This window comes from Nerophis ophidion, linkage group LG22 (assembly GCF_033978795.1).
Source record: "Nerophis ophidion isolate RoL-2023_Sa linkage group LG22, RoL_Noph_v1.0, whole genome shotgun sequence".
NCBI classification, from domain to species: Eukaryota; Metazoa; Chordata; class Actinopteri; order Syngnathiformes; family Syngnathidae; genus Nerophis; species Nerophis ophidion.
Window position 1 is genome coordinate 21,309,034 of NC_084632.1, and position 18,388 is coordinate 21,327,421.

The 18,388-nt window shown below is 40.0% G+C and overlaps 1 protein-coding gene across 2 annotated transcripts in view; it reads right to left on the reverse strand.

The window, feature by feature from the left end:
• Nucleotides 1-18,388, reverse strand: part of dennd1b (DENN/MADD domain containing 1B) — a 421,036-nt gene that overhangs the window by 204,887 nt on the left and 197,761 nt on the right. For both annotated transcript variants that reach the window (XM_061883482.1, XM_061883480.1), the window contains exon 7: nucleotides 3,721-3,790. In XM_061883482.1, coding sequence (XP_061739466.1) covers nucleotides 3,721-3,790 — 70 coding nt within the window. The remainder of the gene's footprint in view (nucleotides 1-3,720; nucleotides 3,791-18,388) is intronic.

The window sequence follows — 18,388 nt, forward strand, 5'->3', positions numbered from 1 at the left end:
TATTAGTACATTGTTTGATTTATTTTCTTAATCCATTACATAATTTAATTCCACACAATGATATACTGAAGGTCTTAAGTTTTGTACGTGCTTACAAATGTTTTAAATTACATTTTTTTCTAAGATTGTATTTCTCCTCTTTTGTTGAGAAGAATTCTTGTATATTGTTGGGTAGCAGGTAATAGTAAAATAAATTAATAAAAAAAAAAATACATATATATTTCTCCTCTTTTGTTGAGAATAAGTGTTGTGTATTCTTGGGTAGCAGATTGTAGTGTGCTTTGTGTATAATTTTAGCTGTTTGCAAAATCACTATGTCGTGGAATCTCAGTATTTTTCATTCAATGAATAAAGGGTTTGTATGTTCTTTATATCCAACATTATGTATTAGTCTAACTCAGGGGTGCCCATTACTGTACGTCGATTGCAAACTACTGGTCGATCGCGGAGGGTGTGTCAGTCGATCGCCAGCCAGGCTTTTAAAAAAATAGATCTAAAAATTAGCGATCATCAATCTTCACCAAGACGTCACTTGATTGGCATTCACGGCACCCGAGGGTCTTGTGAGATGACGCTGGCTGCTGTGAGATCATTATTAAGAAAAAATGACCAACAGGACGGCGAGAAACACTTTTTATTTCAACAGACCGTCGTGCCATACTTTCCGTCAAAACTCTAAAGACCGACTGCACCGTTCCTATCTTCACAATAAGAGCGCCGCTTCATGCTGCCTGCGCTAACAAAATAAGAGTCTTGGAAAGCTGGCGTGCACAAGCGAGCAAGCTAAGGAATTTTTCGCCAATGTTTTTCTTGTAAAGTGTATGGAAGCTGGATAAATAATATGCCAAAAAACCAACCACTTTCATGTGGTATTGGACAGAAAGGAGGACTTTTTTTCTCCTCCATTTAAAAATGTGGGCGTTATCATCACTACTGTCTGATTCCAATCAATGCAAGTCATCAGAATCAGGTAATACACCAACTTACTGTATATTCTTGTCGTCATGAAAGAAAGACATCTGTATGTGTTACACATGCTTGTATTATCATTAAACACATTTAACTTGTTAGGAAAAACGTCTCTTTCATAAATAAATTAATATAAATGATATATATGAATGAGGTAGATCACCTACATTTGGTCAATTGAAAAGTAGCTCGCCTGCAGAAAAGGTGTGGGCACCCCTGGTCTAACTGATCTGTTCTGTAACACCATTAAAGGGGAACATTATCACCAGACCTATGTAAGCGTCAATATATACCTTGATGTTGCAGAAAAAAGACCATATATTTTTTTAACTGATTTCCGAACTCTAAATGGGTGAATTTTGCCGAATTAAACGCCTTTCTGTTTATCGCTCTCTGAGCGATGACGTCAGAACGTGACGTCACCAAGGTAATAAAGCCGCCATTTTCATTTTCTCAAACACATTACAAACACTGCGTCTCAGCTCTGTTATTTTCCGTTTTTTCGACTATTTTCTGGAACCTTGGAGACATCTTGTCTTGTCGGTGTGTTGTCGGAGGGTGTAACAACACGATCAGGGAGGGATTCAAGTTGCACCACTGGCCCGAAGATGCGAAAGTGGGAGGAATATTCCGCCAGACCCCCATTGAATGTGCCGGAGAGTCTGCACATTTTATCGGCGATGCTAAGGCAGACATGGCACAGAGATGTATGGATAACCTGCAGATGCATTTGCAACGATAAAGTCAACAAAATCACAAAGGTGAGTTTTGTTGATGTTGTTGACTTATGTGCTAATCAGACATATTTGGTCGTGGTGTAGCTGCCAGCTAATCGATGCTAACATGCTATTTAGGCTAGCTGTATGTACATTTGAAACTATATTTACATCAAGCGTTTCCCTCCCCCCACATTTAATGCCAAACAAACGCTTACCAATCGACGGATTTAAGTTGATCCAGTGTCACAAGATGCGAAACTTCCGATCGTTGGTCTGCACATTTTACTGGCGGTGCTAGGGCAAACATGGCCGAATAGCGTCAATAGCTATTCGCTCAATAGCTTCAGTTTCTTATTCAATTTCGTTTCTGCTATCTGCCTCCAAACTCCAACCATCCGTTTCAATACATGAATCGCTTAAGCCGCTGAAATCCAAGTCTGAATCCGAGCTAATGTCGCTATATCTTGCTGTGCTATTCGCCATTGTTTGTTTGTATTGGCAGCACTTGATGACGTCACAGGAAAATGGACAGTGGCTTAGAAGATAGCGAAAATAAGGCACTTTAAAGATTTTTTTAGGGATATTTTAGGGTAAAATTTTGAAAAAACATTCAAAAAATAAAATAAGCCACTGGGAACTGATTTTTATTGGTTTTAATCCTTTTGAAATTGTGATAATGTTCCCCTTTAATGAATAAAGTGTACTTTTGTAGTTATTTTCCCATATTTCTGCACAGGTGTGGTTGCCAGGTGTCCCTATATTTTTGCCTACGGTACATTTAATAAGCAACAGTGAGGTTAAAAGAGGGCCTAAATTTACGGCTGCAGACCCCTGTTATTCAGCAATGTTGATTCACGGGCAAGAGAGGGCTGTCAGTAATTAAAGCGAGCGGCCCAGCACTCTCTAAAGAGCTTTAAGAAACTTTAAGAAACCTTCAGAGCGCTCGCTTGACCACAGAGCAGGCTCAGAAAGGATTTGCCACTTGCAGTTGAACTTAACGACTGTGAAGAGATTGTTTGTTGTTTTAAAACATTTTTCTGTTTCAGTGAACTTCTTTGGGAATATGTGTAAGTGCGCGACTGCACAAGCGAGCGAGGACGGGGCGGCGATGTACAGTGAGAGCAGAGGTGTGTGTGTGTGTGTGTGTCGGGGGGTTTAGGGTGTGTGCATTCGAACAGCCTCCTGTCATGAGAGGCTCAATGCTCACACGCATGGTCAACAACACAGCCTGGGGAAACAGTTCATTTAGCCCTTGCCTTAAACCCTCATCGCTCTTCTGTCTTCCCTTGTCTGTCAACATCTCCCTCTCGCCTGGAACGGACAGCGGGGTAAATACAAAGCAAATCATGCACGCTAACATATCAGGCAGCCGGGATTTCCAGCAACCTCCCTTCCCCTCGCACACAACACTGTCCTCCTCGCTGTTTATTATACGAGTCGGTTTCAATCACCGACGCTTTATTTTGAATGATTATGTAAGGCGTGTTCCTTACTGTTCTTTTGTTGCAAGCCTCTTGATCGCGGCTCTCGGAGGGGTTTTGGAAGAGGTATGCCGACTACATGACAAGTCAAAGTGGTCCCACAGCTCAAGACGTCTCGGGTTTTCCCCTCCCTCTTCCTCTCACCTCAGCCCTCTCTGCGCTACCATGTTGCACATCTCCCCAGTTTGTTGCATATTTTACATTTCCCCTCCCTTTGCTACTACAACACAGTGAATAGTCAGGGGGGAAAGACTTCTGTGTGTGTTAAAGATCTGTTTTTCAGTAAATCATCAGGAGTAACTTCCATTTTCAGATCAACGTTTGGTCTGTGAAATGTCAACACAACAACCGGAGCACAGCTGAGCCAAAGACGGAAAACACAAAATAATGTGTGTGGAAAAAATATCTCTGTCTATGCATAGTACAAAAAAAAATTAAAAAAATGTTGTGCTTTCATTCGCACATTTATTTTCCATGTATGCACTTGTCAGTCACTACATGCACATCTTTAGCTGATAGCGAGGTGGTGAATGTGCAAACAAGATGAATACCTGTTGTCTCGTTAGGTAGTCCGCAAGGGTGTTCAACAGCTTGTAGTAAATCTCAAACCAGGGAAGGTAGCTGAAATTCAAAGAAGAAAAACGACACATCTTAAAGCGCTTTCACAAACAGAAATGTAAAAACCAGTGGTGTCCAAAAGTGTGGCCCATTGTAGAAAAAAAATTAAAAAATTGTTGATACTTATAAGTGGTGCTGTCAAATTTTTATTTTGGTAACACTTTAATATGGGGAACATATTCACCATTATGACCCCGATATTTGGACACACTTGCAATGTTAATGTCAGAATGTCATGAAGGAACATTTTTATATTTTACTTGAATGCATGTCATTTATTTACTCAACACTTGGTAACAGTTCTATACAAAGTTTAGTCAGGGTTTATTTTGAAGTGGAAATTGCCAGTGAGACTCCTTACTAGACCTGATAGCTTACAGTATAGCAACCTGCGCCACGTTTAGTGTCACCATTAACGGATAAGGTAAAGAAGCATGTACAGTCAAAATAAATTACGTGATTAATCAGTGCAAATACTGTACATTCAGAATGCGATTTTTTTTGGTGCCCGTTATATTTGACAACTAAATAGAAAAGCACTGGGAGAGTGCAGACCTCCATCCCAGCCCTATCTCCCAAGAGTCAGCAATCTTGAAAACGGTTACTAGCCCCCTTACAGCAAACGCTGATCCGAATAACCCTTGAAATCTAATCCCTTGTTCCTTATCTCATTTGAGACATTTCCTAAAAGTTCAACCAATATCTTCTCATAACTTTTTGAGCTACAATTCTAACTAACACATCGACAAACACACCCCAATGAAGTCATAACCCCCTGGTGGAGGTAATTACAGTGCAGCCGGAAATGTTATTACAGAAAATACCCCATAATGACAATGTTTTTTGTTGTTGTTGTTTTTAATGTATTAAAAATAAAATGTTAAAAAATGACATGCACTTAAGTAGTCACAGCCTTTGCTCAATACTTTGTTGATGCACATTTGTAAGCAATTACAGCCTCAAGTCTTTTTGAATAGAGGGAAAGATGGATGCAGCAATGTACAGGGACATCCTGGATGAAAACTAACGCTATCTGTCCAATCTGATGGAGCTTGAAAGGTGCTCCAAAAAAGAATGGGCTGCCCGGAGATAGGTGTGACAATGCTTGTGGCATTGCATTCAAACACACCTAAGGGTGTATTTGCTGCCAATGGGATATTGAGGCTAGAATTCTGAGGACAAAAATGTTTTAATTACATTTTTGGAATGAGGCTGTAACATAACAAAATACGTAAAAAGGGAACGCTGTGAATACTTTCCGGATGCACTGTAATCGAAGGAAATTTTTAATTTGTATGTCTGTGAATGCTTCTTTTTTTCGTTAGTAACTTTTAAACAGACTGGAAGAGGGTTCACTCTTTGCATTGGTGCCAGGACTTTGAGTTTTTTTTAATAAGGGAATTTAATAGACGCAGTGCAACCTCTAGTCAGTCATTTACTCCCTTTGTCTCTGTGAGTGGAAGTGGGACCACGAGCAAACACACAGCTAAATCTAACCTTGTAACACAAACGTATGGTAACGTAGCAGAAATGATCCAGATCACCTTCAAAACCCCATGACTTATTCTTTATACCATTTCTGATATTTCAAAAAGTTTGATCAATATTTGTGGGGAGGGGGCGTGGCCTGCGGGCCTGCCGCGGAACGGGGTGTGCAATGACCGGCCTCGAAGACAGCGACAGGTGAGTAGATGGCCCAGGTGGGCCTTGTAATCTAATCACCTGTCGCCTTCATTAGCAGCAGCCGGACGAGACTGGGGTTTGCTGTTGGACCGAGGGCGAGAGAGACGAACTGAGACACGCTGGACTGAAAAGTCCAAAAATATATTGCAGGAAAGCAATCCCTGCATGAAAATAAAAGACTGTTACCGAAGACTGCCGGGCTCACAAGAAGAATATTTGTGTCAGGAGAACCCACAGGAGGGCAACCTCCACATTTTGATTATCATTTGTTGAGATTTGTTGCAAACCAACTAACTAACTAACTAACTAACTAACTAACCGACAAACCACAGCGAATACAAAACCTCCTGGTGGAGCTAATAGTAATAATAATAAGGGCTGTCAAAATTGTAGCGTTAAAGCATGCGATTAATCATAAAAAAGGATCGCATTAATCAAGTATACAGCTTAGTCAAAAAAAATAATTTTGACCAAGCTTGCTCCTTTACTTTATCCGTGGATGGTTACACTATCTACCCATCAATCAATCAATAAAATTGTACTTGTATAGCCCTTAATCTCAAGTGCTTCAAAGGACTTCCCAAACTTACATCATGGCAAGGAGAAACTCACAAAACTCTGACAAGGAAAAAGAAGAGACCTTGAGAAAGGATCGCAGATGTAGGGACACGCCCTTTCAGGGTGAGCGGTTGCAATGGATGTCAGTGAGTATTATTGAATTGTTAATTTATTATTGTTGAATTAATTAGCTATTAAATTAATATATCTTGTGGGAGTCCAGTCTATAGGGAAACCAGGGGAGTGTATCTTCTTCTAGGCTCATCCTACTAAAGTTGGCACAGGTTGCTATAAGGTCAGTGATCAGGTCAATGCATATGCCAGAACAAAGATGAAAAGGAGTCTCCAACTGGTGTGTTTGATTGACAATTTCACATCATTGTTCAAAATGTGCATTTCCCCCTAAATTGTTGCCAAGTTTTAAAGCAAAACATTAAAAAAGTGTTTGTGTATGACATTCTAACAAAACAACTGTATTTCTGTCAGATTATTGGGGTCTTTTTAGGTTAATTGAAATTATATAGGTAAGTAATTAACTATGACTAATTGTGATTAATCAAAATTCAAGTGTGATGAATCTGATAAAAAAAAAAACGATTTGATAGCAATATGTCTGCATTTTTTTAGTAGGCAGTGGAAAAAATGTGGACATCCATGATTCAAACTCTCAATTACATCCACTGCATTATTATCCTGCACAAATGAGTGATGATACAATGTATGGTGAGAGTGACCGCCCTGAGATCGGTAGGCCGTGAGTTCAAACCTCGGCTGAGTCGTACCAAAGATTAAAAAAAATGGGACCTATGACCTCCCTGTTTGGTACTCAGCATCAAGGATTCGAATTGGGGGTTAAATCACCAAAATGATTCCCGGGCGCGGTCACTGTTGCTGCTCATTGCTCCCTTCACCTCGCAGGGGGTGATCAAGGGTGATGGGTTAAATGCAGAGAATAATTTCACCACACCTCGTGTGTGAGTGACAATCATTGGTACTTCAAAGGCCTACTGAAACCTACCACTACCGACTACGCAGTCTGATAGTTTATATATCAATGATGAAATATTAACATTGCAACACATGCCAATACGGCCTTTTTAGTTTACTAAATTGCAATTTTAAATTTCCCGCAAAGTGTCCTGTTGAAAACGTCGCGGTATGATGACGCGTGCGTTTGACGTCACCGGTTGTAGCGGACATTATTTTCCAACCCGATCCAAGCTATAAGTAGTCTGCTTTAATCGCATAATTACACAGTATTCTGGATATCTGTGTTGCTGAATCTTTTGCAATTTGTTCAATTAATAATGGAGAAGTCAAAGTAGAAAAGTGGAGGTGGGAAGCTTTTAGCCTTTAGCCACAAGAACACAGCCGGTGTTTCCTTGTTTATAATTCCCGAAGATGAAGCTTTACTATGGATCAGAGCGGTCAAGCGAACATGGATCCCGACTACATGTCAACCCGCAGTTTTCGGTGAGAAAATTGTGGTAATAAGTCGCCTCTTACCGGAGACATCGGCGGAGCTTCCGTCCTGCTGCAGCTGCCGTGACTTCCCTCAGAGACTCTGGCGTCAACACACCCGTGGCCACACCCCTCCGACTTTTAGGTACTATTTAATGTCACTAAAACACTAGCAACACAATATGCAGGTAAAGGATTTTCCAGAATTGTCCTAGTAAATGTGTCTAATTACATCTGAAACGGTCCCACTGCAATCGCCTTTTTTTCTAGTCCTTCACTCTAAATTTCCTCATCCACACATCTCTTATCCTCGCTCAAATTAATTGGGAAATTGTCGCTTTCTCGGTCCGAATAGCTCTAGCTGCTACTGGCTATGATTGTAAACAATGTGAGGAGCCCTACAACCCGTGACGTCACGCGCACATCGTCTGCTACTTCCCGTAAAGGCAAGGCTTTTTTTTTTAGCGACCAAAAGTTGCAAATTTTATTGTCGATGTTCTCTACTAAATCTTTTCAGCAAAAATATGGCAACATCGCGAAATGATCAAGTATGACACATAGAATGGACCTGCTATCCCCGTTTGAATAAGAAAATCTCATTTCAGTAGGCCTTTAACTTTACATATTACTTAGAACCTCGGCAGTGGACGTTCAGGGATGTTTGATTGATTGATTGAAACTTTTATTAATATATTGCCCAGTACAGTACATATTTCGTACAATTGACCACTAAATGATAACACCCGAATACGTGTTTCAACTTGTTTAAGTCGGGATCCACGTTAATCTATTCATGTAAGCACACTTTGAGGAAAAAAGAGGAAAATTGAGAAAAAAAAAAGATGAAACTTTATCAGCACAAGATGCTGGCTGTGAAATTTTGGGGGGAAAATCAGGACTACATTTCCTGCAATTGGGTGCATGTCTACACTATATTTCACCTTGAAATTTATTCTCATCCACCAACCGCTTTTGACTCTCTTTTTTACACTTACATGTCCCATGTCATGTAGCACCTATATTTTTTTGTTACTTTCAGTAGATAATTTACTAACATTATTATTATTGAAAATGTATTGTAAAATTCTATATTATGCATGCAAATAACTCCCATTTGGTGGGTAATATACTTCTGGTGTTCCGGTGTTGGGACCTCTGTTTACATGTAATCCATCACGTCAAAACAAGATCTTCTCGCTCGCTAATATTAAACACTCTGGAATTACAACTGATTCGGAACTTGCAGTGTAGGGATTGTAACCATCCAAATATGATTAACAGCAAAGTAAACAGACGTCAATGTTGCGGCCCTGAGAGCAAATAGAGGCAAAAACAAGTAAGCTAGCAATATAGTTCCCCAACAAGCGAGCTTGTTTCGGTGCCCACTTGTGTTGTCCCAATACCAATAATTTGGTACTGGTACCAAAATGTATTTCGATGCAATTTACCATCGATACTTTTCTTAAAAAAGGGAAAAATAAAAAATTGCATTATTGGCTTTATTTTAACAAAATATCTTACAGTACATTAAACATATGTTTCTTATTGCATTTTTGTCCTTAAATAAAATAGTGAACATACAAGACAACTTGTCTTTTAGGAGTAAGTAAGCAAGCAAACAAAGGCTCCTGATTTAGCTGCTGACGTATGCAGTAACATATTGTATCATTTTCCATTCTATTATTTTGTCAAAATGATTAAGGACAAGTGGTAGAAAATGAATTATTAAATCTACTTGTTCATTTACTGTTAATATCCACTTAGTTTAACTTTTAATTTTCTATCTACACTTCTGTTAAAATGTAACAATCACATATTCTTCTGTTGTTTGGATGCTTTATATTAGTTTTGTATGATACCACAAATTTAGGTATCAATCCGATACCAAGTAGTTACAGGATCATACATTGGAAATATTCAAAGTCCTCATGTGTTCAGGGACGTATTTCCTGAGTTTATAAACATAAATAAAAAAAGAAAAGAAAAAAAATATATCGACATAATCATAGTAGTATTGACTATCAATCAATCAATCAAAGTTTACTTATGTAGCCCTAAATCACGAGTGTCTCAAAGGGCTGCACAACCCACAACAACATCCTCGGCTCAGATCCCCCTTGGGCCACCAGTGCAATGAACGTCGAGTGGACTAGATACGCTCCTCTACTTGGTATCTTTACAGTGGATGTTTGGTGTCCATCCACCAATGGCGTTTGTTTACATTGTCACGCCAGTGAGCTACTGCGTGTAGTGAAGCATGTTTAGCTATTCCTCGTCCTTCAGGGTTGATAATTCTAAGAAACATACTTAATTTGTCGCCATGGAGGCGAGTATTAATTATTTAAAAGTAGATAAAACACTGCCAACTGGGGCTGGACTTAAAGCCGCTAGCTAGCTAGCCATGTATTAAAGCACCTCTTCCTGAGGCCATTTCAGTGTTATAACGTCACCTTTATCTTCAGTTTTTATGCCAAAATGCGTCCGTTCTCCCTTTTCTGACTACACACTGTGTCTGTTTGTAAGTACTCTGTGATTGTACGCTGGCGAACATGCTCGTCTGCTCGTAAACCAGAGATATCATGACGTGACGACGACAGAGGGGTGGGTGGTTGGTGGACCGGTACTTTTTAGAGGCGTATAGTACCGAATATGATTCATTAGTATTGCGGTGCTATATCAATACCGGTATATTGTACAACCCTAGTGCCCACATTAGTCTCCCCCCTGGAATTTAGGCAAGAGGAACAACGACTGCCTGCAGCTCAGGCGAGCATTCAACAAATTTGGTTTTGATCATATTTTTATTGATATTTAATTTTAAAAAACGTGGACATGATATATTGACGCAAAAAGGAATGTTTAAAAACGCCAATTTCTGTGTTTTCGGACAATTCAAATGCTTGGACGAGCCAATGCTGATTCTGATTCTCAGAATGTTACAGAAACTACCCAAAACAAAAATTATTAGTACCTTAATGAATTTGGCACAGACGTGGTGAATATTCTGGCAATAAAATTATGAGCCAAGGAAAATAATTGAAATATGCACATTGAAAAAAGAATACTAACAAACAAAAAATAAGTTATGTAGGCCCGGAAAACATCTTTGTACTTTAAATAAAACTGCATGGTGCAAAAAGTAACTAAGAGAGTTTGTAAAAAGGTTGGCTGAACCTTTAAAGGGGAACATTATCACAATTTCAAAAGGGTTAAAAACAATAAAAATCAGTTCCCAGTGGCTTGTTTTATTTTTCGAAGTTTTTTTCAAAATCTTACACCTCCCGGATTATCCCTCAAAAAATCTTTAAAGTTCTTGATTTTCGCAATTTGCGATGCGACTGTCCATTTCCCTGTGACGTCATACAGTGCTGCCAATACAAACAACATGGCGGTTACCACAGCAAGATATAGCGACATTAGCTCGGATTCAGACTCGGATTTCAGCGGCTTAAGCGATTCAACAGATTACGCATGTATTGAAACTGATCGTTGGAGTATGGCGGCAGACAGCGAAGACGAAATTGAAGAAAAAACTGAAGCTATTGAGCGAATAGCTATTGACGCTAATCGGCCATAGCATGGGTGTACCTAATGAAGTGGCCCATAGCATGGCTGCCTTATTAGCATCGCTGGTAAAATGTGCGGACCAAACGATCAGGACTTTCGCTTCTTGTGACACTGGAGCAACTTAAATCCGTCGATTGGTAAGTGTTTGTTTCGCATTAAATGTGGGTATCTAGTTTCAAATGTACATACAGCTAGCTTAAATAGCATGTTAGCATCGATTAGCGTAGCATGTTAGCATCGATTAGCTGGCAGTCTTGCTGCGACCAAATATGTCTCATTAGCACATAAGTCAACAACATCAACAAAACTCACCTTTGTGATTTCGTTGACTTAATCGTTGCAAATGCATCTGCAGGTTATCCTTACATCCCTGTGCCATGTCTGCCTTAGCATCGCCAGTAAAATGTGAAGACACTCTGGCATATTCAATGGGGGTCTGGCGGTAGATTTCTTGCCAGTGGTGCAACTTGAATCCCTCCCTGTTAGTGTTGTTACACCCTCCGACCACACACCGACGAGGCATGATGTCTACAAGGTTCCAAAAAATAGTCAAAAAAACGGAAATTAACAGAGCTGAGACCCGGTGTTTGTAATGTGAAAATGAAAATGGCGGGTGTGTTACCTCAGTGACGTCACGTTCTGACATCATCGCTACTAGACGGATAAACAGAAAGGCGTTTAATTCGCCAAAAATCACCCATTTACAGTTCAGAAATCGGTTAAAAAAATACATGGTCTTTTTTCTGCAACATCAAGGTATATATTGACGCTTACATAGGTTTGGTGATAATGTTCCCCTTTAACCATTGACCATTCAGTGAAAAAAACAACAACACTATCGTGTCTTGCGGATTCCTCTCGCGCTGCTCTTTCATCCAAAAAGAGAGAATAGAATGAAAGAACACAATAAATGTTTAAATATAAAATACCAAAAATGAACCTAGGGCAGTGCAACATATCGATATACTCGATATATCGCGGGTTTGTCTCTGTGCGATATAGAAAATGACCATATCTTGATATTCAAGTATACGTTCTCACGCAGTTGCTTTTAGCTGCTGGCATTACACTACAGACGTTTCTCACTCTTATTTCTCCTTCTCACAGAGACGTAAAACAAACGCACCTTCTTACATACGTCACGCGTACAACGTCACACGCCCTACATTAGCTGTGATGCTAATGGTGTGTTGCGAGTGGTAATACGAAAGAGAGAAGGTGCCAATCTGGTATCAGATGGAGGAAGAATGAATTCCCAAGAAAAATAGCACAGGGTGGATCGTTTGGCGGTGGTTTGGCTTCAAGCGGGAATATGTTGAACATTTAAGCGACATAAGCGTTGCTACAAAAAGTAGCAGCACTGCTAATTTGTAGCATCATTTGAAAAGTAATCTGCTAGAGAATGAAGAGTGCTTCAAACTGTGCATGTCAACATCTCCATTTGGTGCCACCCCCACAAAATGCCGAAGCAACTATTTCCAGATCAACACCGTAGGACATATACTATTACAGGGATACAGGGCACTGGTGGAGGACTTTGTCACATGGTGTGAACAGAACCACCTCCAGCTCAATGTGACGAAAACCAAGGAGCTGGTTGTGGCCTTGGGAAGGAGGAGGAGTACTCCGGCGACCCCTGTTTCCATCAGGGGGGTCGATGTGTAGATGGTTGAGGATTGAGGATAGCTCAGAGTACACATGGACAACAAGCTGAATGCATCAAAACACGCTGAGGCCCTCTACAAGAAGGGACAGAGCCGCCTCTACTTCCTCAGGAGGCTAGGATCTACTTCCTCAGGAGGCTAGGATCCTTCAACATCTGTACAAAGATGTTGAAGATGTTTACGAGTCGGTGGTGGCGGGTGCCTTCTTGTACGCCGTGGCCTGCTGGGACAGCGGGCTGAGAACGAGGGACGCTAACAGACTGGACAAGCTAGTAGAGAAGGCCAGTAACGTGGTGGGAGTGGAGCTGGACTCTCTGGTGGTGGTGTCAGAAAGGAAAAGTCTAGCAAAACTCATAGCCATTATGGACAACACCTCCCACCCACTACACTCGGACCTTGCGGAGAGAACGAGCACGTTCAGTGGAAGGCTCAGACTCCCAAAATGTAACACAGGAGGTCCTTCATACCGACAGCCATCAGACTGTATAATGCATATGTTCCTTGACTGCACTTAAATGTAGAATATATTTATATTATTCATATATTTTATGTATAATATATGTCATATATTATTTTTTATTATTATTGTTTATTGTGAGCGACATGTGGTGCTGAATTTCCCCCAGGGATCAATAAAGTACTTTCTATTCTATTCTGTTTTATTAGATATGCAGCTCATTTTTGTGTGACAGTTATTGAAAAATCTTGTGTGACATCATGCACAAAAGTGCACTTTATTTGTTTTTAAATATTGTAGTGGCGTTCTGTACAACAAGCGCACTTTAGTGTTGTTTTGATCCGTCATCTTCGTGACATCATGCACAAAAGTGCACTCAAGGCTTATTTTAAAATGTCTCTGACAATCTTGCACTTTCTGTTTTGAAATGACATGAATGTTTGTGCCACTGCTTAACAACTGTTTAATAAATACAGTTTTGGTCAATTGGCGTAGTTGTGATTTCCCTTTCTGCATGAAAGTTTAAAGGCCTACTGAAACCCACTACTACCGACCACGCAGTCTGATAGTTTATATATCAATGATGAAATATTAATATTGGAACACATGCCAATACGGCCTGTAACTTTCCCGGGAGTTTTGTCTTCGAAACGTCGTGTAATGATGACGTGTACGCAAGACATCACAGGTTTTTAGGGACTATGAGCGCTGTGCACACACACAGCTAAATGTCGACTGCTTTAACAGCATAATTACACAGTATTTTGGACATCTGTGTTGCTGAATCTTTTGCAATGTGTTCAATTAATATTGGAGAAGTCACAGTAGAAAGATGGAGTTGGGAAGCTTTAACCTTTAGCCACACAAACACACTGTGATTCCTTGTTTAAAATTCCTGGAGTTGAAACTTTCCTATGGATCAGAGCGCGGGTAAGAGAACATGGATCCCTACCACATGTCAACCAGCAGGTTTCGGTGAGAAAATTGTGGTTAAAAAGTCAGTTCTTACCGAAGAAAAGCTGAGCTTGTGCCGTCCATAGCTGCCGTCGACTTTCCTGAGACACTGCGCGTCAAGACACCCGTGGAGACACCCTTCCGACTATCAGGTAATATTAAACTCACTAAAACACTACCAACACAATAGAAAGATAAGGGATTTCCCAGAATTAACCTAGTAAATGTGTCTCAAAAAATCGGAATCCATCCCAATGCAATCGCGTAATTATTTTTGTTTTTTCTAGTCCGTCGCTATCAATATCCTCAAACACGAATCTTTCATCCTCGCTCAAATTAATGGGGAAATTGTTGTTTTGTTGGTCCGAATGGCACTTTCTGTTGGAGGCTCCCATTAAAAACAATGTGAATATATGAGGAGCCGTCAAACATGTGACGTCATCGTCTGCGACGTCCGGTAGAGGCAGCGTTTTTGTCTTAGCATCGAAAGTTGCAAACTTTATCGTGGATGTTCTCTACTAAATCCTTTCAGCAAAAATATGGCAATATCGCAAAATGATCAAGTATGACACATAGAATGGACCTGCTATCCCCGTTTAAATAAGAAAATCTCATTTCAGTAGGCCTTTAAATGAGCATATATTAATGCAGTATGAACAAAAATGTTTTAATGTAGACACATAAAATCATCATACTGCTGTGATTATATACATCAAGTGTTAATTCAAGGCTAAGGCAAAATATCGAGATATATATCGTGTATCGCGATACGGCCTAAAAATATCGAGATATTAAAAAAAGACCATATCGCAAAGCCCTAAATAAACCACAAGGCTACCAAACCGGAAGCTTCGGTTTGCAAGCATGCTGTTCCCAGATGCACAAAGACGCCCTCTCTCTCTCTTTTTATAGCCGTATTAGTATGTAATCCATGGAGGAAAAAAATGGACAAGCATAATAATAATTCATGCAGCAGCGTTTGTGTTAGCAAAGCTTATCACTAAGTACAGGCGGCATAAGCTAAACGCATGTGCAGCATGGCTCTCTTTACAAGGCTGACATATTCTTGGCCAAGTTGCTTTCTTTGTGGAAGAAGGCCAAGCATGTCTTTTGACTGTGAGAGCCCCGCTGATTTAATGTTATGCAGCCAAATTGTTCAAAACATGGCGTCCCGTCAAGATATTGAATTTATATTCACTCGTGCATTTTAACATGGGACACCGCTCGAATAAAGAGTCCAGATAAGCACTTCTTAGAATTCAATCAACAAGAGTCGGGGGTTTCAAAATCTATTTGGACAGTAACGGGCGACTGAAGAAGTGTTTGAAGTTGATTAATATCTGCAAAATTGTTACAGTACTAAAAGCATGTGAGTAAAACATGAAATGTATGTGAGTGTGTGAGTCCAAGTGCTGCTGTGGCAGTTGGTTGGAGATTGAAGAGTTTCCAGGCCATGGGTCACTGGCTGCTCTGTAGACTGGAATTAACAGACAACAAGAAAACAATAAAGTGAACCGAATGCAAATTTTCATATCGCTAAATCCGCAAGGGGCCAATGACAAGCCGGGGGTTCCTGGGGAAGTGCAGCCAAGCGCACCAATCAGAGGGGCTGACTGACCATTAGTCTGAAACAATCAGCCTCTTAACGTGCCTTTATTTTGACATCTGCATGAAGATTGACTGCAATCGGGTCACACTTGCAGCGGAGACCGAATCAAACACGCTTAGGTTGATTCACATGCTGACTGGCTATCAACGTGAAGACCTATTTCTGCCACGTCAAACAACACGCAGCACAAATACGAGGTCAGTTTACGTTAAAGCGATACGCAACAAAACGTCGTCCTGATAAAGGGACTAAGGAGGGGGAACAAAGTCTTTTGCATTATCTGTCCATTAATCCGTCATTTTTCACAACTGCAGAGGATGTTAAAAGAACTCTCAGTCATTATGCTGCCTTGTTTGAGGAAATCCCCCGACTTCTGGTGAAAAGAAATATACTTTTACAGCCTTTATAAAAGAGGAAATATTATTGCATTATGACAAAACCAAGTCAATTAAAAATGGTCCTAATTCAGTTTTTGTCCTGGTTATCTTCCACCTCTCTTGTCTTGTTATTGCTAAGTTTAAGTTAGGAGCGGTCAGAGAGATACTCCTACTCGTCACAGTTCATTGCTCAGATGTGTTTGTGAAAGGCAAATCCTCTGATAGGGGCAGAAGCATCCATCATGAGAGTGCTCCGTGCACAGGGGCCCCTACAATCTCCCCTTGTCTTCTGCACTCCAAGAAGCAACCGCTTCATCGGCGCCCATCAATATGCGGCGGCGGAGACGTTAAAACTAGTGCTGTAAAATAATTCATTTATATTTAAATCCGATTAATCATGCTTTTGAATTTGGATTAATCATGATTAATCACAGGTTATTACTCGTTTGCACAATTTTAAACAACTATTATTGTTAGAATGTCATACAGGAACATTTGTAACATTTTGAATACAGTGGGGCAAAAAAGTATTTAGTCAGCCACCGACTGTGCAAGTTCTCCCACTTAAAATGATGACAGAGGTATGTAATTTTCATCATAGGTACGCTTCAACTGTGAGAGACACAATGTGAAAAAAAAATCCAGGAATTCACAATGTAGGAATTTTAAAGAATTTATTTGTAAATTATGGTGGAAAATAAGTATTTGGTCAACCATTCAAAGCTCTCACTGATGGAAGGAGGTTTTGGCTCAAAATCTCACAATACATGGCCCCATTCATTCTTTCCTTAACACGGATCAATCGTCCTGTCCCCTTAGCAGAAAAACACCCCCAAAGCATGATGTTTCCACCCCCATGCTTCACAGTAGGTATGGTGTTCTTGGGATGTTACTCAGTATTCTTCTTCCTCCAAACACGACAAATTGAGTTTATACCGAAAAGTTCTATTTTGGTTTCATCTGACCACATGACATTATTTTAATCCTCTGTTGTATCATCCATGTATCCATTTTGGTAAAAACTCAACTCGTCGTGTTTGGAGGAAGAAAAACACTGAGCAGGGCCAACACAGATAGACAGACAACATTCACACTCACATTCACACACTAGGGCAGTGGTTCTCAACCTTTTTTCAGTGATGTACCCCCAGTGAACTTTTTTTTAATTCAAGTACCCCCTAATCAGGGCAAAACATTTTTGGTTGAAAAAAAAAGATAAAGAAGTAAAATACAGCACTATGTCATCAGTTTCTGATTTATTAAATTGTATAACAGTGCAAAATAGTGCTTATTTGTAGTGGTCTTTCTTGAACTATTTGGAAAAAAAGATATAGCTCGGTTGGTAGAGTGGCCGTGCCAGCAACTTGAGGGTTGCAGGTTCGATTCCCGCTTCCGCCATCCTAGTCACTGCCGTTGTGTCCTTGGGCAAGACACTTTACCCACGTGCTCCCAGTGCCACCCACACTGGTTTAAATGTAACTTAGATATTGGGTTTCACTATGTAAAGCGCTTTGAGTCACTAAGAGAAAAGCGCTGTATAAATATAATTCACTTCACAACTAAAAACTTGTTCAAAAATAAACAAGTGATTCAATTATAAATACAGATTTCTACACAAAGAAGTAATCATCAACTTAAAGTGCCCTCTTTGAGGATTGTAATAGAGATCCATTTGGATTCATGGACTTAAATCTTTAATTAATTTCTTCACAAAAAAGAAATCTTTACAATCACTATTTATGGAACATGTCCACAAAAAATCTAGCTATCAACACTGAATATTGCATTGTTGTTGTTTTTTTTCCACAGTTTATGAACTTACATTCATATTTTGTTGAAGTACAAACGAAATATTCAATAAATATATTTATAAAGGATTTTTGAATTGTTGCTATTTTTAGAATATTTAAAAAAAAATCTCAAGTACCCCCAGGGGTACGCGTACCCCCATTTGAGAACCACTGCACTAGGGCAGTGGTTCTTAACCTGGGTTCGATCGAACCCTAGGGGTTCGGTGAGTCGGCCTCAGGGGTTCGGCAGAGCCTCTGCCGCGGAGGTCAATACACACCCAACTCATCGTGTAAATAAAAACTTCTTCCTATAGAGTATTATGGATACCCCCAAACAATGTTCCCTCTAATTTTCCATCTGATTTGCAGGTGTGTAATTTGTTGTGAGTTCATGCACTGTGTTCGTTTTGTTCTTTGAACAGGGTGATGTTCACACACGGTTCATTTTGTGCCCCAGTAAAAAAAAACATATAACTTTGAC